The 25,628-nt window shown below is 39.7% G+C and overlaps 3 protein-coding genes across 3 annotated transcripts in view; 2 read left to right on the top strand and 1 right to left on the bottom strand.

Annotated features, from left to right (window-relative positions):
- Positions 1-8,433, top strand: part of cita (citron rho-interacting serine/threonine kinase a) — a 51,757-nt gene extending 43,324 nt beyond the window's left edge. Inside the window, exons 44-49 of the mRNA XM_042501702.1 lie at positions 184-312; positions 533-613; positions 741-819; positions 2,638-2,820; positions 4,435-4,822; positions 5,747-8,433. Coding sequence (XP_042357636.1) covers positions 184-312; positions 533-613; positions 741-819; positions 2,638-2,820; positions 4,435-4,822; positions 5,747-5,770 — 884 coding nt within the window. The 3' untranslated portion in view covers positions 5,771-8,433. The remainder of the gene's footprint in view (positions 1-183; positions 313-532; positions 614-740; positions 820-2,637; positions 2,821-4,434; positions 4,823-5,746) is intronic.
- A 4,236-nt stretch (positions 8,434-12,669) lies between these two features.
- Positions 12,670-16,699, top strand: myl2a (myosin, light chain 2a, regulatory, cardiac, slow). Its single transcript, XM_042495073.1, has 7 exons — positions 12,670-12,738; positions 13,294-13,386; positions 13,979-14,054; positions 15,065-15,169; positions 15,622-15,700; positions 15,930-15,978; positions 16,237-16,699. Exons 1-7 carry the CDS (start codon positions 12,736-12,738, stop codon positions 16,339-16,341), a joined length of 510 nt encoding a protein of 169 aa, XP_042351007.1. The 5' UTR covers positions 12,670-12,735; the 3' UTR covers positions 16,342-16,699.
- A 1,796-nt stretch (positions 16,700-18,495) lies between these two features.
- Positions 18,496-23,254, bottom strand: LOC121949341 (outer dynein arm-docking complex subunit 1-like). Its single transcript, XM_042495008.1, has 9 exons — positions 23,144-23,254; positions 22,408-22,512; positions 21,365-21,546; positions 21,082-21,266; positions 20,705-20,916; positions 20,545-20,619; positions 18,875-19,034; positions 18,672-18,785; positions 18,496-18,560 (listed from the first exon to the last, which is right to left on the bottom strand). The coding sequence occupies exons 1-9, from the start codon at positions 23,252-23,254 to the stop codon at positions 18,496-18,498; spliced, it is 1,209 nt and encodes a 402-aa protein (XP_042350942.1).
- Positions 23,255-25,628: the final 2,374 nt, after the last annotated feature.

The following is a 25,628-nucleotide window of genomic DNA, read 5'->3' as shown; positions in this document are numbered from 1 at the left end:
TTGTGGTAGGCACCTACGCACAAATTCTGTTTTGGTATCACTTTTTTTTCTTTTTTTGTTTTCCCAGTATTTTCTGTCAACCAGATGGTGTTTTAAGAAATACCAAACAGTTGGGATTTTTTTCGCAACAATGTTTCAGTATTCACACCTGAGCGAGATGACTTGTATGATTTCTTTCTTCAGAGTTCCTGGATAAAAACGACGTGACGCTAGCTTCAGCTGTCTTCGCTGCGTCCTCCCACAGCTTCCCCATTTCCATAATCCAGGTCACAACGGCACCACAGAAAGACGAGTACCTGCTCTGTTTCCATGGTTAGACGTTTATGTCCTATCAGTGTGAACATGTGTGCATTATGTTGTGTCTGCAGTTACGCCTGTAAACACATGCACCGGTAAAAAAGCCAAAAACTGAACTTTTTGTGTGAGAAAATTTGTATTTATTGTAATAGGAAATTATTTTTTAAATAACGATTATTGTTGTAAACATCTACACATGGGCAGTTTCATATGATAATGTGAATTTATCTTGCAGAGTTTGGTGTGTTTGTGGATGCGTATGGCCGCAGAAGTAGAAGTGAAGATATCAAATGGAGTCGTCTGCCTCTCTCATTCGGTTGGTGTTGATTGAAATTTCCTCCATGTCATCTAACCCTAACCCTAACTGCTAAAATGTACTTTTTTTCATTAATGATTAATGTGTGATTTGAAATATGATTTTATGTGTTTTCTTTGTGTTCCAGCCTATAGAGAACCCTACCTGTTTGTGACCTACTTCAACTCTCTGGACGTTATTGAAATTCAGGGACACGCAGCTCTGGGGTAAGATTGCCTTCTGCTCGTTTGTTAGTATCAGTGCATCAGTTTCAGTGGTTCCCCCTAGAATTTTTCCAGGCCTGGTGGTACACGCCAAAAAAAACGTGAACAGACGTCTGGGATGACTTATTGGCGTGGTTGTCTTTAGTGCAGTGGCTCAGGGGATCATATTTACAAAATAGTAGTACATCATGAGCAAAGTGTGCATAATTCACTGCTGCACTTAATCTATCTTGTCTTTAAGAAACATTTCACCTTAGCATAATTCTCCTTTCCCATTTGTTCCCTGGCTAAGTTGAAAAATAAAGTGAATATTTGGGGTTGCGTGTTACACAGTTTTTTCTTTTTGGATGGTGGTACTATGGTCATTTAGTTAACCTATGACCTTGTTTGCCTTTTCCCCTCTGCAGTTATTTAAACCCGCAATCCCCTATTCTGGCAGTAAGTGTAAAATCAACAACGCTGTCGACGCGTGGATATGTCCATTTGTCATAGTCCACCATAGTTGATTAAGTAAAGCAAAACAATCTGCACGGGATGTTTTATTTTGAAAATTGACAAGATTCACTGCGTGTGTCTGTGACTTCCCCCATGACTGGCTTTGCAGCTTGAAGCAGCGAGCCTCTCCCTCTTTGCGGCTTCAGTCTGTGATTGCTGCGCTAAAACAGTGAATAAATTGTTTTGAGCGTCATGTAGCCGGTGCAAAATGACTCCATTCACTATCAAAGATTAATCCATGCACTTTGGAAAGTCTAGAGAAGCCACACGATTATATTATTTATCCACAGTTAAGTTGGTAGAACGTAACCGCGAGCAATCTCAGGATGGCAAAGGCATGACCCGCCCTCCTCTGTGTCTGAGTGGTTTGCCTAATATTCTTACTGTCAACCTCACCAAATGTAAACCATTCCTGCTTCAGCTCCCCAACCATAGTCATCGAGCACAGGGGAGATCTGTTTACTTCTAGGCCGAAGTGACTTCAAGGTTAACCCCCTTCACCTTAACCAGCAGCTGGGTAAAACACGTGGGAACTCCACTTGGTCTTGAGAAGCAGCCGCATTTATTAAACTGTGACTTTCACTGCACATTTAATGCTCAACTGACCACTTTTACTGCTAGGTGAAGAGCTGTTTCTCTGCTCTGTTTCGTATACTCCGCTCTGCTCACATGCTTTTGCTAGACCACTCACACCAAATGCTTACACATACAACCACAGCCCCGTCTCTAAAGGAACCACACCACTCTTATAACACAATCTAACCACCGAAGGCACAGAATACTAGCTACTCAGTGGCAGAGTAGGGCAGGTCATGACTTCTACCTCCTAAGGGGAAAAATACAGTGTACTCGCCATCCTACGCAAACCTCGCAAATGTTTAGGCCTGGTGGACGGTCTCATTGGCCTGGCGGTGGACCAGGCCTGCAACATTTTAGGGGAAACACTGGTAGTCAAGTGTAGTGTAGGTCATTTTGTCAGGTGCAAATATCTGTCATAATGAACTACTACCTGTATAGATGCTGAGTAGGTCATTCTGTCAGGTAAAAACATCTGTCAGAGTGGACTGCCACCTTTCTAAATGTAGTTGAATGTGGAGTAGGTCATTCTGTTGGACGTTTTGTCTCTCTATTCAAAGCCATAGGCTAGACGTTATAGCTAAAACATCCACACTTTGACCAAAATTTGAATTGTGGAATGCGTAAGGAACAATTTTGAAAAGCTACAGACTGATTTAAAACCCTTTAAGAAATAAAATAAAATAATAAGAATAATATTTGACCTGCCCTTTCAAGGATACAGTGTCTAATGCTCTTATCTCTTTCCAGGCCTCATTCATATGCACACCTAGATATCCCAAACCCACGCTACCTTGGCCCAGCCATCTCTTCTGGAGCCATCTACCTGGCCTCTTCCTATCAGAACAAACTGCGGGTCATTTGCTGCAAGGGCAACCTGGTCCAGAGCCAAGAGGGTGTAAGTGACCTGCAGCGGAACGGCTCCGGACGCAGGTGAGGACACGATTTATTAAATCTGCTCGAGATCACACTTACTGTCTGCTCTCTCACACTTTAATTAACTAATTTAGACCATTACACTAATCTTTTTTCTGAATACAAGTTTGGTGAAAATTTTATTAACCCACAATGATCTTTAGCTTTCTTTTCACTGTCTTTAAAATCACAGCACATTTTGAGCTGCAACACATCTCCTAAGTTAGATACATACAGTACAATTATAGTCATTAGGATATCCTCAATAATTGTTTTTTTACTAACTGAAATATGTCTAAAGCGCCAAGTCCTGAAAGTTTACATCGAATGTCTTGTTAAATTTCTAACTTTTTAGTGTGTGTGTGTTTGTGTGTGTGATTACATTCTGCTTCTTTGGCGACTGCTTGTTTTGATCACACTTTACATTTGAGAAGTCTGACACTTTTGTTTATGCAAAAAAATGCCTCTCTAGACATTTTTAAACCTTTCTAGTTTTTTCACTAGAATTGAAGGCTTCAAATGATAACCATTCCCAGTCATGATTTCTTTTTACTGTTGACTTCCATTTCCCAGTTTATAGAGTGATATTCTATGTGGAGGACAAATCTAATGTCCCAAATAAATGAATGAAAAACTGTAATTCTCAGATACATTCAAATTAATAAATGAATGAATAAATCAACAGGTGCATCATCATAACTCTGTATTCACTCTGTATCTAATTATCAGTTTGGAACCTCCCATAAAGTTTTGACTGACACCTGCATTATTTACACTTTGATGAATAAATTATGCAGTGCCTTTATTTCTCAATCGAACGGAATAAAACAGATGATCACTCGGAGCAAAGCCCTGCTAATTGGAAATAATTGCTGAAGGAATAAATCATGCAAGTGAAAATTAAATCTGAAAAAGTTTAATTTTCTCAGTTCACTTGAGCACTTTACTCACAGTATTCATTCATTTATTTTTGGGGGGGGTGAGATTTGGTCCTCCCTGTTATACAGAGATAATAGTGTAGAAGCAGCACATCACACTTTTTTATGTACATGGGTGTTGTTGAAGGGTCAGTGGGACTAGCTGGCACTGCTGGGCACAGGTTGGCATCCACAGGTGGTGACGGTGATTAAGTCATTATTTTTTGAATCTGGTGATGAAGCAGGAGAGTAACACCTCTATTTTGCTCTTTGCAGGAGGAGGAGTTCATTTTTTATCTGTAACAAATGCTGAGATGTCTTTTTAGGTTAAAATTGTTTTTTTTTTTACAATGCCTCCTGTCAAAGGTAGAAAGAAAATTGTTGAATAAAGGCTGACTTCTGACTGAAGTAAATTGAATCTCGCTAACAGGCTGAGCTTTTATTCCTCACAATGCTGGTTCTTACAACCGGCTTCACTCTTTAGTTGTGGTTGTCAGGTGCTGACTCTACTCTGTAAGAAAGCTAAATCATCAGATTGGTTCAGTCTTTTGAGCTACAGATTATCAAATGAGCTTGATTGTGAGTCTTTTATTCTCACCCCGTCTGCGCACCTACCCGGCGGTGCCAAGCAAAGCCCCTGATCCAAGACACAGAATACCTTTTCCTTTGACCAACGCCCCCTGCCCGTCTTTGTGCCTCGGTTCCTCCCTAACAGCCCTAACAAGCGTGGGCCTCCTTCCTACAATGAGCACATCTCCAAAAGGCTGGCAGCCAATCCCCTAGCTCACGGAGATCCTGGCACCCCTCACCGCTACAGAGAGGCTCGCACAGAGTTCCGACGGGACAAGTCACCAAGCCGTCCACTGGAGAGAGAGAAGTCTCCTGGCAGGATGCTGGAGAGTCGGATAGTGGGGTCTCCAGGCAGGGCTATGGCTGACCCCCGGTTAGATCGCTCCCCGGGCAGGGCCATGGCAGACCCTCGAATGGACCGCTCTCCTGGCCGTATGATGGATGTTCGGAGGGAGAGGTCCCCCGGACGATTTGAAGAGCGCCAAAGGCTTCATACTGGCTCTGGTCGCACGCCCATTAACCCTGTTAACAAGGTTTGTCGATCATTTTTGCAAATTTTTTACTATTTATCACGCCACAGCTGCTGTATGCAGATGATGCAACATTGTTACTACTCAATTACAGTGATGGTAGCAACACTCGATTTAGCCATAACTGTAGCATTTCTCTAGGGATGACAGTGTTAGTCGGTCCAGCACTTTGATTCAGACTAAAATACCTCAGCTTTTTTAAAAAAAAGATTCTTTTCAATCTGTTGAAGATGCATTTTAATAACTTGATGGTGATCCCAGATGCTGTTTGGTGCATCTACTGTAGAGCTGCAATTATCAGTCGATTAATCAATTAATTTAGTAATTTGTTTGTTGTAAAGTGAATGGTTTGGAATTTTTGAAGACATCACCTGGGACTCTGGAAAATTTCTTACAGCATGTTTTACGATTTTCTGGCATTTTACTGAAAAAATGATTAAATGAGAAAATAATGTGCAGATTAATCGATGACAGTAACTGTCAAGTGCAGCTTTAATATACTGTATGTTCATGGTGCCCAGAGGAGGAATCCGAGTGATCTTGATAACTACCTTACTTTTCCTCTTGCATCAACAGCCAGTTGACATTTCCGATTTTGAGTAAAATGTCCTGACAACTGTTGGGTGGATTACTGTGAAATTTGCTACAGATATTTGAGGGCCCTGGAGATCAAATTGTTATAACTTTGGTGATATTCTGACTTTATTATACTAATTATATTCTCAACCTCAAGCTTAACCGACATTGTGAATCTGGTATACATAACCTACTTTGCATCAAGTTAACATGACTGGATACTCTTTGTCTTGTTATATTATTTGGTGTTTTGGTTTATATTTTTAAATAACATATTTGAAGTTATTGTAACAATTTAGCTGGTAGTCTATGCATGTGTGTGTATTAACATGACTTTGACTTTTTTCACAGGTATGGGACCAATCATCTGTTTGAGAGACAGCAGAGCCACGCATACCCAGCATGGACAGACATCTTTGAAAAGGGAACAGAGGGAGCAGAGAACCAGTGAGAGTGTCACCAATTCATGATGAAACACTGCCACACATGAGTTGACATCTAAGCTTTCAAACCCACAGAGGAAAACAACCGTAGCCGCCAGAACAGAAAGAACGAGAGAAATAAATAGATGTCAGTAGAATCAGGTTATTTTTCTCTATGAACTGACCCGAGACATAAAGGTCAACAAAATGCCATATATATTACCATTTTTGAGCAGGGTTTTTTGCGGTGTATTTGAGCATGTGCTCTGTACTCCAAGAAGGGATTAGTAATTGGATTAGATATCTTTAAAAACAAAATCTGGGATCTGAGTTCTCAATTTTAGCCCTGACGCAGTGGGTTTTGCTAGTTTCAGTTAACTCCACATAGTAGTGACTACAGTACACAAGCACAGCCGTAGCAACTTTATCTCACAAGTCAATGCCTAAATACTTACAAAGTCATTCACTAGTGAAAATGGCAGAGTTTCCCTCAAACTGTAGTTTTAACACATTTGGCTCCTCTCCACACTCTGTCTGTCCACAGTAGCCACAGATCAGGGACGGACAGTGCCGTACATCTAACAGCATTTCTGGCTCCAGCCCTGCGCTGACATGTCAACACACAATCATTATCAGCTAATTACAATCATCCTCTCCTAATCTGTCTTCTGTCCAAACTTTGGTTCGTCACGGTGACAGGAGTTGGCTGGAGCACAAAGAAATTTCAATAGAATTTAAGTGATCAAACCCTTCCTGTAGGGCTGGGTATCGTTTAAAAAATGACCAGTACCGGTGCCGCTTAATGTGATACAGTAGCTAAAGTTAATTAATGTGAACCTCACCTCACTCCACTTCACCACATCACTGACTGTATGGGTTTAAGCTGCTGCGATAATGGGCCAATCACACGTCACACTACATCAAAAAATGTTAAGTGTGGTAAAAAACCACACAAATACTTTATATCTGGGTACAAAAAGGACTGAATGCAAGTATCATTCAAGCCCCCAGGAAGACTTTTTCCTGTAGACTAACTTTATGAAAGATTTGTCAGTGGATAAATGTCTTTTAGCGTCATAACCCCCGCAGCATGACTTGTTTCACGATCAGGATTCGATCATTTCAGACTGATAACATTTCAAAGGCCAGAAGAGCCGCACTATAAAATCATTTTATCCCCATTTCAGTTAGCGGAGCAGAAAACCGTAGCCAACTCAAGCTGGCAAAGCCTCTAGTGCACTCTCGGGGAAATGACGTGGATGTTCTGGGTAATTTTAAACCCGGGCCAAACAGGGCCATCCTCCAACGCTGTATCCAAGTCTCTGTATACATCCATGGTATCATTTGACAAGAAAATGTTCAATACTACTTGGTACCTGGTTATTTTGGTCAATACCTTAAAGGTATTGAGCAGCGATACCCTGCCCTATATGCCCTCCCTGTAGATCCACACATCACAGGATTGTCCACCTCGGATAGGTCGACACTAAAACTGCACTACCCACAATCCCCAGCAGGACTTTCTAATCCTTCAGAACGCAATCTGACTGTAAATAGACGAGACATAATTTTATATATATTGAGAAGGAATTTCAAGGCTGGATAAGCCATGTCTATTTTTGTTAAAGAAAAAAAGTGATTACGTGTCCTCTTGAATGTCAAATGAGTATTCTTTTAATATGTCCAAACATCCTTTATCAAGTGAGTGATTGTATCTGGATCTAATTCGTGTATGCACTTCCATCGTCAAATGCAAAACCTCAGTGCTGAACTATATGACAGGAGGGGGAAAAAAGATCATGTCTGAAGCTTTCAACATAGTACTTGAGCATTTCTTTTTGTACAATGGCCCTTATATTGTATATAACCCAAAAATGTTCAAGGTGAAGATGAAAATATTTGTTTTTCTCCTGATTCGTGAATGGCATGGATATGTATATCTGAAATGAAACGGAGTGTTGTCTTCTGCTTCTGCGTCATTTGGGTTATATTTTTATTCCATGATTTAACGACGAAGCACGTGAATAACATCTCGTTTCTTTTAACTATTACCTATTTGCACAGTGAGTTCTTATGAGTATAATTATAATTAGAAAATCTTTTTCTTTCATGAAGGCACTCTTGGCAAGTTAAACAGTCCAACCTTAAAAGACACTTAAATCCATCCAAATATATTTTGGCTTTCATTGTCAAAATGTTTATGTTTGACTAATGGCTCATTTATGCTCAACTGTAGATAGGGACAGAGCCTTCTGTCCATACCCTGCATTTATTTCGTCTGTATTTATGCATGTTTTCTGAAAGCTTATGAATGTGGTAGCAAACGGAGCAGTGCCACCGGAAAGCGTGGGGACAGTGTAGCATAATTCAAGTCGGATACAATCGTAGGACACAACGAAGACATTTTAAAAAGGCGCAATGAAACAAATCAGTATTATAGTCAAAAGAATTCTTCGTCCACGTATTGCGACGTATTTAAAGGCCCGATGTGAAATACAATGGAACAAGTAAGTTTTCCTTAGTGTATAGTCACATAAATGAGCCGTTTATATCCACATCCGGAGGAGATTCTCTTCCACAAAGGTCACTATATTTCTACAGTAGCCCAGAATGTATTAAAAAAACAACCAGGTACATTTGCTTTGTGGAGTAAGAGACCTCTGCGGATAATTCACCTACCGCTAAAAACATCCTGAACAGTAAGCACTTAAGAAATTCTATCTGGGAAAAGTTTCAGCTGGTTGCAATCTGCAATCCTCACCACTAGGTGCCACCAAGTCCCTCTAAATCTTACACACTGCTCCTTTAATGGCCTCACAGACCACAGTCGTCTACAATCCTGCCTCCGTTAAAAGAACGGTTGACCTCCTCCACTGTTGCCATGTTTGCTGTTGTCAGGAGCGTTTGGCTCTGCCCTCTAGTGCCGTCTAGTGGATGTATCTGGGCCAACGTAAAAGACACATGACAAGTGTGTGGGCAGTGATGGTCATATTGTCTGAAATAAATGCATTTATTTTCATAGACAAGGGAGTGTAAATGAGCCTTAAGTTGATTTTATTTCTGTATATCGTAATCTGATCAAAGAAAATAGAATATTTTTGTGCTCTTCATGTATTGTTTTTAAAAAACACACCGGCCACACTTTAACTTGCCCAGTGTGTCTGTTAACTGTAGGGCGCTCAATAGGAAGACGTCTCTTCATCTGTCAGGATCCACTATGGTTCCTTTTAGGTGTAAACTCTTCCTGAATGTATTTAAGCCGAGAAGATAGAACAGATTCATTGGTCACAGACAAAAAGCACCGAAATGCTTCAGATTGCACAAGTTTTCCACTGGTCTATACAGGATACAAAAGGGTTTCCCATCCTGCTTTACTTTATTTTTATATTCTTTTTAATTTCTATTCACATGATCCTGAATCATAATGCCGTAACGCTGGATATGATATTGATGTCTGCTAACAAATGTTTTATTAGCGTTCCCTGTAGAGATTTTGTCACAGAATATTAAATATTATAACCATTGTCTTTCACTTCTACTCTGTCTCCTGTGTTGTGCGTGGTGGTCCTACGAGCAGGTGATACAGGGTTCCCACAGTGGCCTTGAAATATTTCAAGGCTGGGAATTATTTGGAAAATAAATTGAGGCCTTAAATGTTTTTGAAGATAGATGTGAATAGACATGGGTCATTGAAATGGGATTTCTGTATTTTGGTTAAGTGTAGCTCCTCAACGCATAAATAAGTTTCTGTCTCAGTCACTCAACTTACACATTATATTATTTTGTTTTGCTTTGTTAAGACTCAGAAACACTTAACAAGCAGCATCGAAAGCCCACTGTTGCGTTGCCTCACATAGCTAAGTTGTTTGTGTCAATTTGCCTGCGAGTATTGCATGTCCCAACGTCCTGAAATGACATATCGTACAGCTGTAATTGACACAGATAAGCACTACATTTAACTTTTAGGAAAAACAATTGCTGTTTTGTAACATTTCCTTGAAAGTCATCTCTGCAAGATTACCTAATTTCACCATACACAACAAAATTTCATGACTTTTCCAAAACCTTCATTGATTTTTATCAAGTCCATGACTTTTCCAGGCCTGGAAAATGAGATTGTGGATATTTCCAGGTTTTCCATAACCGTGGGAACCCTGCACAAGCAAGGTGCCGGGATGCTGCAGCCAGCCTTAGTCCCTGCTAGTTCTTCGATGTCAGTTTGGTGTCTGGGCATTCACACAGCACAACTGAGAAGTGTTCACACATTCAAGCACATTCTCTTGTTTTAATTGGTTTCGTGTAAGCTCCTGTAAAGCCTCCTCGTTCTCATTCAAAAAAATTCTCAGTGTTGTAACAGTAGTTAACCTTTATCTGTGTCTCAAATGATGCTGCGTAGGATCCCTGAATATGAGGGAATTAGGCCTGGAAAGTCCTTGAAAAGGCATTGAGTTTCATGTTTAAGAAGGTGTGGGAACCCTGGTAATACCCTTTAATTGATTAGTCATTATAAACTGCACACACAGAACTCCTTCCTAATTCAGTAATGTGAGGGAAAAGAAAAGTGGTCATACTTGAGGCTCTTATCTCTTGTGCTTTCTCCTCACCGCTCACTCGAGTCTGCCTGTAAAATGACCATTTGTCCGTGTCCATTGTGGTTGAAGAGGTTAGTCTATTTATAGGTGATCCCAGCGCTCAGCCAATGCGACAATGGCCCGCCATACCAGTCACAGTAACTGCAGCTCGAACCTGAGAAGAGCTGAAGGGGGGGAAACGGTTTCAACAATAGCATCTGCAACAATAACTCTTCTAATTCTGACCTCCTTGTACACACCATGCTGTGAGATGATACCAGTGACATCTGCTGTTCGTTCATCACCAGCATTGTGTTTGACATGCTGGGAGTGGACTGGGAGTCGGGAGGCTCTCAGCGCCTCTCTTTATATAGATCACATGCCTCTCCTCCTCACCCGACTCATTCAGCTCATTCTCACAGACTGTCACTTTTCTTGACCTGGGAGCCACAAGTGACACTGGAGGATGTGTTAATGGTGCAACGGCAAATTGTAAGAACGTGTTCAGTGTCAGCAGAGTCTCACTTGAGTATGTCGCACCTACTGCTACTGACAACGCTGAGCTTAGTTTCATAAGCTCTTTAAAGCCAGTGTAGTGTGCAAAGTAGATACAAGACATCCTTTTGTTGTTGTTTCTTGCTTCACTGGATCTTAAAAACTATTATCTTGCAACCCAAGTACAGTCCATCAGAATTGGATGCAAAAAAAAATACTGTCAGATGGAGCTCAATTGAACAGAAAGCCAATCTGTAATGACTGCTTTATTAAGAAGAAGAGGAAATGTGACAAAAAGAACAGGGAATACGTGGATTCAAAAGTCTGTAAAAATCTGGAGAAAACTATGTACAATATGAAAACCTATGAGGACTGGTTAGCTTTCAGGGAGATAGAACAAGACCCAGAATTTAAACCCAACCAAACAGACAAAACATTTTTTGCTGCAAACAGAAAGGCCTAATCTCAGGGCTGAAAACCCAGAAGTGCCACTAACTGCAGTTCCTTTAATGGCCACTGATGAATTAAAACATCTAGTGGTTTCCCTGCAGTAATCCGCTGTATGGACAGAATGGTAGATTCTGGCATTTACCTTTTAAAGAATAAGTGAGGTCACATAAATAGTGTGCACTATGCGTATTCTGCCATACTGTACTATGAAGCATGTGAGAAATGTGACCTAAGTTGGCGGTGACACAGTCCTGACAGGTCTATAAATTATACTTGAGGAGCCTGTGATTTTCACACAATGTCTTGTATGGGATGAAGACAAGAAATGATTTGCGCGCACACATGTCACAACCAAGAGCTGAGCATTTTTGGGTGAAAGTGGGTCAGTTCAAGCTTAAAACTCAAGTTGTTGGATACAGGCTTTCACAGCTCCGGTTTTCTAAACTTTAGTAGGTCAAAGATTTTTGAAACTTTGGAATCCAGCTCTTCAGATAGTCGTCTGTTTTATCCTCTGTTAGACTTGTAAAATGTTTTTGCCTGCGAGCTACGTACAAAGTACATCTGTTCACTTGTTTTTAAAGAAATACTTCTCCCACAAAATGATCTTTTGTGTATTAATTACCCATGTTTTGTTTCTCACATGCCTCTGCTGGGAACAAAGTATCCAAAAATATAGAAAATTCTTGATAGATTGCAGTAAAAGGGGTTTGTGTTCATTTTATACCACTCCATCAAAACCAGCTCCAGTTGCATCACATTTCTTAAGCTATATTAAATGCAATAGGAGGGGGCAAACTACTTTTAACAGTGTAGGACTGAACTTGACTTGAGTTTTATCCCCATTTTGAATTGTCATGGTTATGTCTTAAAATACCCAATTTTCAGATCGAGTCAAATCAGATTTCTGAAATGATGTTGGAGAAGGATGGTCTCACCCTGGATTGTAATAGCGTAATTTTTCTTCTCGTAAAAAAAGAAAAAGCAGATTTGATACACATCGAGTTTATATTGTGACTTTCTGTTGTTCAGACGGTCAAGACTGATCTGAGGACAGAGAGCAGTTTAAAGTGATTAAGTGCTTCAACCTTCAGTCTGCTCTTGATATTCTAAACCCGTTATTCCAATCGCTTTGTCCAACGTGTGTGTGTGTGTGTGTGTGTGTGTGTGTGTGTGTGTGTGTGTGTGTGTGTGTGTGTGTGTGTGTGTGTGTGTGTGTGTGTGTGTGTGTGTGTGTAATACTGTATGTGCTGTATGAAGCATCATTTACCTGTCACTTCCTAAAGAGGACATAGTTTATAAATATCATCCAGTAGAGCTGAGGGTTGGGGCTACATAAGAGCACCCACAGTCTCCCCATTGTTCACTGGCATCATTGTTGGTCTGACCTCCCAGCTGCTCAGCCATGGTAAGTTGCTGTGTGTGGGATGCTGTTTAATGGTGCGAGGACAGATCTTTTTTGTTTGTTTTGCATAAAGGATGCTAAATTTATATGGGGCAGATGGGTGCAATAATTTATACTGTATACCTGTATATTTAAATTATTCAAAACTAAAGATACTTCATATTTTTCAACATAAATTCAACATTTTATTTGATGAATGATTATCTTAATCATGAATACCAGGTAGATATGAAAACATATTTGAATGGAAAGTAGCTTACCAATGCCAAAGTTTAATTTTTACCAACTTTTTAACAGATATTGAATGTGTTGTTATGGATGTGATACATTTAATGCATCCTAAATTCTAAACAACATACTTTTCAATGACAAATAATCTCAGTGTTTGATGGGATGTGATGTAATGTAATGTTTATGCACTTGTGTTATGCTCCAAAGCAATCCTCCACCTCTTATAAACACACTTTTCTCTTATTAAGCCATGCATACCCTTATCTTGATGTTGTCTAATGTGTAGCATTGCCATGTCATGTCTCTCTTCTTTGTTTGTGCCAAAAGGCCCCCAAGAAAGCCAAGAAGAGGACAGCAGAGGGAGCCAACTCCAATGTTTTCTCAATGTTTGAGCAGGCTCAGATCCAGGAATTTAAAGAGGTGAAAGCTGCTTGACTGATTTGTTTTTTCTCCACTGATTTACATGTGGCAGGGAACAACATGAGAATCAAAGAAATGGTGTATGAATATGTATGTTAGCTCACCATGATCCAAGTGTGTCTGTCTTTGAAATACACAGCGACACACACAGAGGTTTCTATTTCTTTGTCCTCCTCTGTCTTTCAATTTCCATTGTTCATCGTTGTAGTATGTCCACCTGTCTATTTTCTTGTCCCTGGCTTGGCAGCAGTGAGGCTTGTGGTATGCTGGTATGGCGGTCAGTGGTGCCCAAACATCCAGACTGTGTCATCAGTGATTAGGCTGCAGATAAACTGGTGGGCATGCCCTGGATGCCGGGATAAACCTTAGGAGGGCGGTGCTCATGGGTTATAAATACTAATACTAAATACAGTGCACAACTGTAAATATGGCACACAAAATATTCAAGAGGAGGAAACAGTTAAAAACTGTGTGTGACAGATTTTCTCTTTCTGAGACGTGGGCTGATAGCATGCAGCTGCAATCTGTTTGCACTTTTCAAAGCAGAGAGAACTCACTGACGTGTGTCCTGTACCTTTTCCTGTGACCTCAGGCCTTCACCATCATGGACCAGAACAGAGACGGCTTCATCGACAAGAATGACCTGAGAGACACTTTTGCTGCTCTTGGTATGTTGACATCCCCCATGTTCAGTCCTACAAGATGCTGTGAACTCATTACATTTTATTGCAGATAGCATAATAATAATAATGATTTTTTTTAAAATAGCACTTTTCAAAAATAAGTTACAAAGTGCCTTACAAAGATATACAAAGAAGAGAAATTACCTGAGAAATAATAAATTAAAGTAGAACTGATGCATCAATAATCATCAGCAGTGCCAGACCTAGCACATTCAATGTCCAATGCAAGCTCGTCCTGGGCCCCCCAGTATTTATTTTTTTTTTTTTTTTTTTGTTACAACAACAAGAGCTAATGACAACACACACACATGACACACACACACACACACACACACACACACACACACACACACACACACACACACACACACACACACATACACATATGGTATGTGCAAATTTGTTCTTGTTTTGTACAGCTTTTGCCTTTTCATTTTCTCCACATGCACTCCACTTCACCACTTCCCCCACTTTATTTTTTTTTATTTTAAAATTAGTGACACAGCTACATAAAATTGAGGAATGAATAATTTCAAAGACTGACCTTTGTGTGAAAAAATAATGGAAGGTTTCTTAGGGCCCCTCTCACCCCTTAAAGGTGCAAAATAGTTTAGTCCACCTCCTCATTATCCTTTCTTTAACCAAAAAAGAACAACTTGAGTTTCACAAAAAAAGGGAAAGAAAGAAACAAAAGGGAAGGAAAACAAACCGACTTTGTAAAAAAAATCTAAAATTCAAAAGGTGCATGAGAGATGGATCAAGAGAGGAAGGGGAAGGACAAGTGTGGTATGAATTACAAGATAAGAATAAATACAAGTAAAAGTAAAACGTAAAATAATAACTATTCAAGAGAAAGTAATTCTGGAAAAGAAGATTTTGAAATACAGGACCTAATCTTTGGGGCGGAATCAGGAGCGACAATGCAAAACCTGGATCAGCTGAATCTGCTCAATCTACGCGTGCCGTATGTTCACACTGAATGTTTGGTGCCACAGGACGTCTCAATGTGAAACAGGAAGAGATTGACGAGATGCTCAAAGAGGCTCCCGGCCCAATCAACTTCACCGTCTTCCTCACCATGTTTGGCGAGAAACTCAAAGGTAAGCATGAGCTATTAAAGATGAAAATGTAATCAAAGTCAAAGATGGCGCCATAGATGGCTGCTGTGTTTCGAGATCCTCCTCTTTATTCATTTTCCTTCAGCACACTCGCACATTCTGCCCGTTCATCTAACTATTGATTTACAGTATATAACTGATGTCATATTCAATTTGTTATATTTTATCCGTTATTTGAATTTGCACCACTTTATATCCTTTATCTAGATTCTTGTTTTGTGTCTACTTGTGTGATGTTTTTATACATTCTTAAATTGCAGTGTTAAAAGGAGTGTGAGACCCAGATGTTTCAGAGGCAGTGAATGCTCTTGCAGTTTTTGTTCACTTGACAAATAAATAACTTTAAACTTTGTCAAACTAAAGTTATGTCATGCAGGTAGAGTATTACTTTAAATGTGTTTCAAGAACTTTCCTTGCCATTTTAATGTATCCAGGTGCTGATCCAGAGGAGACCATCCTCAATGCATTTAAAGTCTTTGACCCTGAAGGGAAAGGTGTGCTGAGGAAGGACTAGTAAGTGACCTAACACACTGTGCTCCTCATGCCACATTCATTTGCAATATGCATATTCATCGTGAGGAGTGTTATGTAAGCCTTTTACTCTCAATGTATGACTGCGTCTGAGTCTGACTGCAATCATTCATCCCAGTGCAGCTCTATTACGACCTGTGCATTTCCTGTTAGCGTGACCACAGGCCTCATCATCTCATGCAGTGTCTTTATCTCTTTTCTTCCTGTTCAGTGTGACACAGATGCTAACAACACAAGCAGACCGATTCTCCCCTGAAGAGGTAAATTGCAGCCCTTTTACACTAATTATCATTATTATGTGTAATTGTGTTGCGCGTGTGGGTGAGTCCCCATCAGCACAGAGGGATAAACGTCATCATGACGACCGTCCATATCCACGTCAGAAACATTTTCACACAAAAAAAACAACCCCTCAGTGAATCATTATCACGCCTTTTCATGCACACTGAGCTATTGTTTTTGTGAGAGTGCAACAGCTCTGATAAAAGTGGTGGTAAGATCTGTTTTTTCTTGGTTAGATGGAGCAGATGTTCGCTGCCTTCCCCCCAGATGTGGCAGGAAACCTGGACTATAAGAACCTGGTTCACATCATCACCCATGGAGAGGAAAAGGACCAGGAGTAAACGTTTTTGTCAACGTGTTTATCAAATAGAAAGTCCATCTACTGCCCGTACATGACTTGAAACTAGCCCGCTGCCCTCTGAGATATGGACTGTGGTTTATTTCTGCATCTGTATGTTGGCTGCATTGTCTCTGCTCAGCACTCAGGAGCACCCGAGGATCAAGACAAAAACAGACAACTTACAGTATCAACATAGCGGGCTCCTTGTCTGCTTTATCCACATTATGTTCCCACATTCACCTGAGATCAACTAAATTATTTTTCCGTATCATTTTGTTTACTCAAGCCACTTCTTTTTCATAGAAATGATCCATTTGTTAGGTCTGTGCATGTTCGTCTAATAAAAGTTTTCAAAGACAGAAGCCAGTCTGCTCTCTTATTCTGACTTTTATAACAATTTTATCAAGAGATGAGGGAATAAACAGTATAGAGACGATGCAAATATATTCCTTTGAGTCATATGTTTGTGAGATCATCAGATCACTGTTTGAACCCCAGATAGTCCTTTAATTCCATGTTGGGTAGTGAATGTGTTTAGAATAGTGGTTGGTGGTCTGCTGAGAGATGAATCCAAAATGTGCGTATGGCATCGTTTGTGTGTGCGTGTATGTGTGCGCACGCGCGCAAAGTAAGCTATGTGTATGTGTGCGTGCATTAAAATGTTTGGCTACTGAAACAAAGGGCTTTAGTGAGACAAAGCTCTGCTGTTATTTTAGTGCTGCAATGATGCGAGGAGGGTAACACTATACTGTGGAGTTGGGGCGGCAGGCTCACAATAGGATGCCACCAAATGATCCTCAGTGCCCTCACCTACCCCTCCTGCCAGACATTTGTGGGGTGATGTTTGGGGGGGGGGTGAAAATCCCTGGCTGTTGGCAGCTGGAGGGTCCAGGTCAGGGGGTAGCCAGCTTGTCAATCCATGATTAAAGTATTGCCTTCTGGAGAGGAGAGGAGATATGTAGGAAGCGATGAGGGATAAGTGCTTGGATCAACTGGCATTTGAGCTCACATCATGCGCTCTGCTATAACAGTCTCTAGGAACCAACTGTGGCCATTAAGGGAGAGGAATTTGGGCACTTCACCTTTTTGCACAGATGAATGGCTGTTATCTTAAAGCTACATTGATCTAAATTTTTAGTAGTAGTAGTGGTTGATATAACACTGTGTAAAGCAAAACAAAAGATAACGTGTAGTGATCGAGGGTGTAATTTTGGTTCAAGAAGTCGGGTGGACACAAAAAATGAAGGGGCTCTGTAACTTTAATCCCATTTCCTGTATACATTTCATGATTACAGAAACCAAAACAAATGTAATCAATTTGGTCATCATGCTAAATTCTGCCAAATTAGTGCTAAAAATGATACTTCTCTGTGGCATTTTTTGGAGTATATCAGAGCAAAATCAGCAGGTCGTTTCACATTCTCAGCCAACATCTGAGGGCTGTCCAGGCGTGTATTAAGGATGATTTTTTTTTTACTTTAAACAAAAGAAAGTGTTTGAAAATAGTGACAAACCCACAGGGAACTAGATGGGCATTTAGAGAGCACAGACCTCCACCAAGGTCAAATGCACTATCTCACAATGTTTTTAAAAGTGAAAATATTTTGTATATCTTACCTTGTGATTTGGATCTGCTCCAGAATTGAATGGCCTCATCCTTGGCCTATGCTACACCTTTCCCCCAAGTTCCATGAAAATTGGACTGCTAATATTTCTATGATCCTGATGACAAACAAATCGAACTGAAAGCATGATGTCCTTGGTGGAGGTAACTATCACCCAGCTCTGTTTTGCGATAACAATTTAGCTGCTAACTGTTTGCTAACATAATAGCCATAACAACTTTATCATCTGCTACTATGCTAAATGCTGTTTTCATCTTGTTGTGGGCTTCATCTACCCGCTAATGGCCATAAAAACAAAAAAAACGTATGCAGCTATAACATGGTTACGCCCAGATGTCAGATGACTTATGCAATAAATAACATAATGAAATAATGTTATTCTGAAAGAAGTGACATTACAGTATTCTACGTACAGTAAAGAACCAGGATATGATGCTGTCATGAGTTGTTTATTGCCATCAGAAGTGTGTAAGAGGTTCTTGTAATGCAGTGACACAAGGAAGGATGTGATGGCACCATTTTCTCTCCGATCAGGCAGACTTGAGCGAGCGTGAACGAGGCCTGCCGCACTCTGTCTCCAGAGCTGCCTCACAGCCTGTAACAAATACATAGTTAATGGATCAACAGGTTTAAATAAAAATGGTTACAGTGCACTCTTTGCTTTTTCTTTAAAGTCTGTCACTGTCGGGTTAAAGGTGTTTCCTACCTGGCAGCAAGTCAGAATTGGCCAAAAGTATGTTCTGTGGAGCCGAATTTGTCTGCTCTTCTTCCACGTTGTTGGCCTGGATCAGCAGGTTATTAATTCTCTCCTCAAGCATACCTGAGGCAGAGAGAAGGCAATAACAGGCATGCTGAAATGTAAACGATGTGTATTCAGGGCCCAGTTTAAGAGGTTAAGAGTTCACCTACTGATGGAGTTATAGATGTTGTCAGAATTGACGACAGCTTCTTGCATTATCTCGTGTGAAAGGCCACAGATGGCAGTCGTCAGCTGGTCCAGAGTCCTCTGAACCGCAGTGCACTGCTCCTCCAGGGAGTCTGACAGACAGCTATACCTCTCCAAATCAGTCTACAGCAAAGAAAGACACAGGAGGAGAAAGATGTGTGCAGCTTTAACTGGCTTCTAAGAACAATGTTCATCGAATATTTGTATAAAGTATACAAATATTTATTGAAATTGTATCTTGGACAAATGTTTGTCACTAAGAAAAAATCAGAGCCCTGTTTTCTTTAGATTGTATCATAAGGAATTTTAAAAAAAAACAAGAAGGATGTGCTTGTAAGATTTATTCTCATTTACCAAATTTTAAGGTAAGGGGACTGAGCTACTTTCATATGTTACAGCAGTGGTTCCCAGCTGGTGGGTCGCAGGTCTATCACACACAGTTTTTATTTGAAGAGCAGTTTCTGTTTATTCTTGCGATATGTTTTATATTTTTGTGTTCTAAACCATGCCATGTTGTTTACATTTTGTTAAATGAAAGTGAATATGTGGTTGGGAAAAGTATAATGTGTGGTTCATGAACTAATCACTGAGGAGAAATCTGGACCCTGTGACTGGACCAGTTAGGAACCACAATGTTTCTGAATACTGTATGTAGTACAGCAGTTACATGATCAATTTAAGGTCCAGTGTGTAGGATTTAGTGGCATCTAGCAGTGAGGTTGCAGAACTGAATCCTCTCCCATGTGCCAAAAGCGAATTTGTGTTTTCTAGTATATCAAAGATATGACCCGCCCCATGCTCATTGCGTTTGTTGGTTGGATTGGCAAGATTTAGACAAGAAGGGATTGGTTAGGGTTTGCAAAATTGCAAATGGGCCTGTCTAGAGCCAGTGTTTGGTTTGTCTGCTCTGGGCTACTGTATAACAACTCTGTATATAAACAGTTCATTCTGAGGTGATGAAAACATTTCTTATGATACAATTCTTATTTTCAGGTGATTATAAACTTACGAAAACATAGTTATGAATATCATATTCCATTTCTACCAATAGATGCCCCTAAATCCTACACACTGGGCCTTTAAATGTTAAAATAAAATCTGTAAGAATGAACAGAGACATCATATTTTTGGATAGGCTATGTGACTAAGATGCAGCTATATATAAACACTACTGAACTCTGGGTGCCAGCAACAGCAACATTTGCAGACAGACAGGTTGCATATCATAGCTGTGAGGTAGAAACCTTTTTTCTCCACTTTTGGTGATTTTCAGGTTTTTATATGAATTCATATATATAACATAAAACTCTTACAAACTGGGATGCATGCAAAAAAATCCCTTCATCAAGCAAACAGTTGATTTTTAGTTCCACATGTTTCTAGATCATAGAGATACAAGGTTTGTACCTGGAAACTTGTTGCTAGGAAACAGCTTGGATCCAGGTTTATATCTTGTGAGCTACATAGCATTACACACTAAGTAATTGTTATTATAAATCTAGTCAGCTACAGACATTAAACACTACAACAGATAACGAACCAGGACTCAGTTATAACATTAACAGTGGTTGAAACTACAAAAAGGTCTATGTACTGCATTATGTGATCAGATCGATCTGACGGTGAGACTCACCTCAAGATCCTTCAACTGGCTGTTTATCTGCTCATCGTGTCCTTTGTTCTCCTCCTCCAGGAAAAGGATGTCACTCTGGAGGAGGAACACGTGCGTATATGTAACACTTACTTTAAGGTTAATCTATGTCTGTGAGTATGGTGACAGATAATACTCATGCCTTCATCTTGTCTGTGCAGTTCTTCAACCTATTTCTTCTGTTTTGCAGCTCATTGATGTAGCCGACCAGAGCAAAATTTTTCTGTTCATCCTCAGTAAACATGGGGACTATCTTCCCCAGGTCTGTTTCTCCGGTGACTTCCACGAGCTTGCGGTGTCCCTGCAGGTACATCTCCAGCTTCTTAACTCCACTCTCATATTGCTGCTGTTTCTCTGTACCAATGAAATGAAGGTCACAGACTATTAACAGGTCGCATTGTTTCTAAAATATGTATGAATTTATCTGCTTGGGGTGACGATGGAAGCCGAGCCTGTTTAAGCTTTGATGCTCTTCTCCAATGTGCAATAATTATACACAGTTTCAGTGAAATATTTTACTTCTCTTCTTGGAGTCCTTATCTCCTTCCAAAGGAATAATTTCCTTCAACTTTGTCTCCATGAAAGTCTGCAGTTTGGCACCATGCGCGATAGCAGTCTTCAGCTGCATCCTTTTCTTGATGAACTCATCTGTCTCCGCCTTAATGCCCTCCCTCACCTCCAGCATTCGGTTCTTGGCCTCTGACCTGTAACACAACGCAAACTAGAGCTCAAGCCTACCACGACATCAGTTCAAGATTTTTTTCTCCCAAGTTTTCCACATGCACTCAAACACATGAATTACCTCTGCTTCAAAGCGAGGCTGATCCTCTCCTCCAGTCTCTCCATGACCTTTTGCTGTGCAGCCAACTGTCTATTAAATTTCTCATCGATATCGCAGCACAAGCCTTTCTGCTGCAGCAAGTGAGAAATGTCTTCGCTGTAATCCATATTACTGCATAGCACCTCGGCAATTTTAGTAGTCTCCTACAGAAGATGAGGGAAGAGTTAGTCAGGGAATATTATAGACTTGAACATTTGAATTTTGCATAAAAGTCAGGGTGTTTTATGGGAAAGTATAGACAAGGTTCTTGTTTAGGAACTAAGAATGTGATTAGTTTAATATTTGAGCTTGTAATAAAGGAATGGTTTGACCTTTATGGTGGGAATTAAACCAGTCACCAGAATAAATGTTGATATTGTACATAAAAATGACTAATTGTATGTAAAAAGTGTCAAATGAATCTACCTTGTACCTTTCTACAAACCATAGATATGTAACTTTTGTATGTTATTATGTGGAAACTCTAGGTTTCTACAACCCTGTAGTTAATTTTTTGATACATTTTGACAGAAAACTATTTGGTTTTGGTTAGTTAGAGATCAAGTTTTGGCCTCAAATGCTCACTTTAGGTGTCATGATCTCAGCTGGGAATCCCACTGGTTTTGTTGTTGATCTCGGATTGTACTTTGCTAATTGTGAGCAGCTGTGGCTCAGAGGTAGAGTGGGTTGTCCTCTAATCGGAAGGTAAGCAGTTCGATCCCTGGCTCCTCCAGGCAACATGTCTAAGTATCCTTGGGCGAGATACTGAACCCCGAATTGCTCCCGATGCCGCATGTGAATAGTTACTGAGTGGCAGGTGGTAACATAAATGGTAGCCTCGGCCACCAGTATGTGTGTGAATGTGTGTGTGAATGATAAATGTGACGTTTAGCGTACAAGCGCTTTGAGTGGTCAGAAGTCTCACCAAGAAAGCAAAAAGTGTTTCCCCCCAAAAAAAGTTATTCCTTTAAGATTCTGATAAATTGGGATGGGACTTGAATGAAGCTGACATTGTGCATCAGTACCTGGTTGAGTTTGTTTTCTAAGATGCGGATGTGTTTCCCTTGTTGTTTCAGGAAGCCACCAGGGATTGTTCGTTTGTCTCTAATCTTGCTCTCTGACACGGTCACCTGGAGCCACACAGGAAAGACGAAACAATACATGGCCTTCAATACACCCTGTAACTCTACAGACAGGGACACCTTTTGTTTTTGTTGGCTGTAGCACACTGGATTTGAAATGAAACACTGACTATGAATTAAGAGTGCTGACTTTGAGCTTTAAGGGTGCTTGAACGGGGAAGGAAACTGCAGCTCTCACAGTCCTCCACAATTTTTGAATAGTGCAGCACTACAATGGGGCTACAACTCCTGCTCTACTATTCCAACACTATTCACCAAATATGTGTGTGAATATGCTCAAATTAAAGTTGAAAGTCAACTCTTTTTCATTTACAATCCAATGTGCTGTTAAAGGCAGCACTATACATATATGACCAAAATGTATCTGATCAAATAGCAATGGTATAATTTCTGCACTTTTAAACATATACTAACACTAGCTACGTGGCTTACTATGTCTGCTATTACTGGTATTACTACTAATGCTCATACTACTAATATGCATATTATATCTAAACAAAAAAAAAAGATTAAAAATAACCTCAATGGCAACAGAAATTATGAATTGAGTTCAAACAAGTGAACTGAAACACACACACACAACAATATATTATGTGTCCATCTCTATCCAGTAATTTACCTCCTTATCCAGAGCGACCAAACGATCCTTCAGCTGGCTGTTGAGCTTCTTGTATCGGTCATTTTCCTGCTGCAGGTTTTTGTATTGCTCCTTTAAAATGTCTGTGGCCATTTTGATCTAAAGACATCACCAGGGGACTCAAAATAATTTTACCAGTAATTTGTTTGGTTATTCTCTACTCTCAACCCTACACACCAGTAGTTTGGCAGATAAAGTTTGGGTATTTCTGAGAATAATGACCTACCTGCCAGGTATGGAGTAAAATCCTCAAAAAATCTCACTAAGAGAAGAGATTTTTTGTAGGTTGATCTCCAGTTTTCTGTAGTACCCAGACTGTTGCGTGTAGCATTTCTCAGATTCAAACATAAACATTCTGAGTGTTTATTTACTGCTAAATAGTGCACTATCTTAAAGGGCTCTGCTGCTGAAGTGCCAAGACCAGGCAAGTAATATTATTATATGTAACTTAATGACAAAATTAAAATTCATGTGATCATGTTTGAACTTAGAAAGTCAGAATATAAGTGCTGAAATAAAATTTGCAAAAGTGGAGAGGTAGGCTTACTGACACAAAAACCCCCTGAACTTTATTGAAAAGAACAGCATCTGTAGTGTTTCGTCTGAATGTCTGTATAAGTTTATACCTGAACGCCCCCTGGCGGCCATTGAGGAGAATAAAAGATGAAAATAATTAAAGACATCCACAATGATAAACAAGGTCTGCCCTACTCACAGAAAAAGTTATTATTATAAGTTATTATAATAATAACTTTTTTCATTTAACTTTTAATTGCTAAATGAACTGTTGAAAAACCTGGGCCAAAAACTCCCCCCAGCAGTGCAATTCCAATATGTATATAAATACAACAACAAATAATAATAATAATTATAATAATAATAATAAAAAATCACACAAGACAAGAATAATATAACATAATACTATCAAGAACCCACATTTTCCACAAATAAAATCTATGGGCAGAATAAATAATAGATCTTAAATAATTCCTTAAAGTAAACCTACAAATTATCATCCGGAGGGATACAAATGAAAGCTTCCACAGAAATCTTATTGAGGTGACATAAAATACATAAAAACCTTTGTAAAGCCATGATAAGGTCACTATAATCTCACTGCTGAGCACCAGTCACTTTAAAATCCCTGTAGGAATATTATAGGAATATTACCTCAATCATTGATCAGGGGAAGCACTTTAAAGCGTGCTGAGGCTGCGATTAATGCTCTCTCACAAAGGTTTATATTGAGATTTAATACAGTTCTTAAGTGGCATTGAGTCTATGTCCACCACTGAGATGTAAGTCTAATGGATGCATTTTCTGTGAGAATTGTCGATTTGAACTGAGTTCAAAGTGGTTTATATCTGTAGAGTAGACTAATCATTTTAATTGTGCACATTTTGTTATATTTAAACGACATGTTAAAAAAGGTCTTAAAGCAAAAGACCCTTTCTATTTGAGTTTATAGCCATTTTAAGGTCAGTTGGCTGTGTAGTTGTGTACTCTATAATTGAATTATTATGAATTACACGATACCATCAGAGAATTAACAAAAAAAAATGTTCTAGGAATTAAACAATTATGTTAATAACCATCTGAGTATCAACTGTATTAAAATTATCAGCCTCCTGATTATGTTATCTACGTCTTTTGCCAGACTTCAGTCACCAGGCAACCTATGAATCATGATGGCTGGTTATTTAAGAGTCAACTTAGTTACTGGGCAGGGGTCATAAATGTATATAAAAAAATGCATTTTCATAAACTGACACCCATAACATGTGATATCAAGCACAGTGGATGCAGGGCCTGAAGAGGTTAACTCCTGTATGTTATGTCTCTTTCCAAAATACTTTTATCATGTCTGTTTATGTAAGTGTGTTCGATCCTGTTTGTCAGTTAACATTTGAGTAAAACTGACCAGTGGGTCAAGAGCGATCGGGTTACTTTTAGCTGTGGCTGGACCGGCCAAGTAGCACTTTGGTTTTAGTTGCAACCAGCAGCTCTATAGCTCGCTCTGTCCATTGGCTGATTGGATGGTCTATCCACAAAACTTTTCCCACCCTTTGGCAGCCACAGATTTTGACTATACAGGTTTAAAATTTGGTATGGAGGGCAAGTGTGTGTTTGTGTTTATGCTAATTGGTGAAAAGAGGGCATGGCAATGGGGCGATGCATACGTAAGCCTACATGGTTGTATCTATTTTGAATTTGCACTTGTTTCTTTGATTCAAGCTGCTGGCCTAAACCATTTAGATAATTTTGATTGACATCAGTTAATAAGCAGTTGCCAGCTACTGTTAAAGATGATGCTGTGAAATTATGATGGCATTTCACCTACAGATGGCACTGTGGCAACTTTTTCTGCAATCACTACTTGTCCAAAGGCTTGAAATTCTCAGACAGAATTTAGGTAATCTCCAGAGATCATGGTCACAATCATCAGCTGTCATACAATATTTATGTT

This window comes from Plectropomus leopardus, chromosome 2 (genome assembly GCF_008729295.1).
Source record: "Plectropomus leopardus isolate mb chromosome 2, YSFRI_Pleo_2.0, whole genome shotgun sequence".
Taxonomy (NCBI): domain Eukaryota; kingdom Metazoa; phylum Chordata; class Actinopteri; order Perciformes; family Serranidae; genus Plectropomus; species Plectropomus leopardus.
This window is presented reverse-complemented; position numbering and strand designations above follow the sequence as displayed.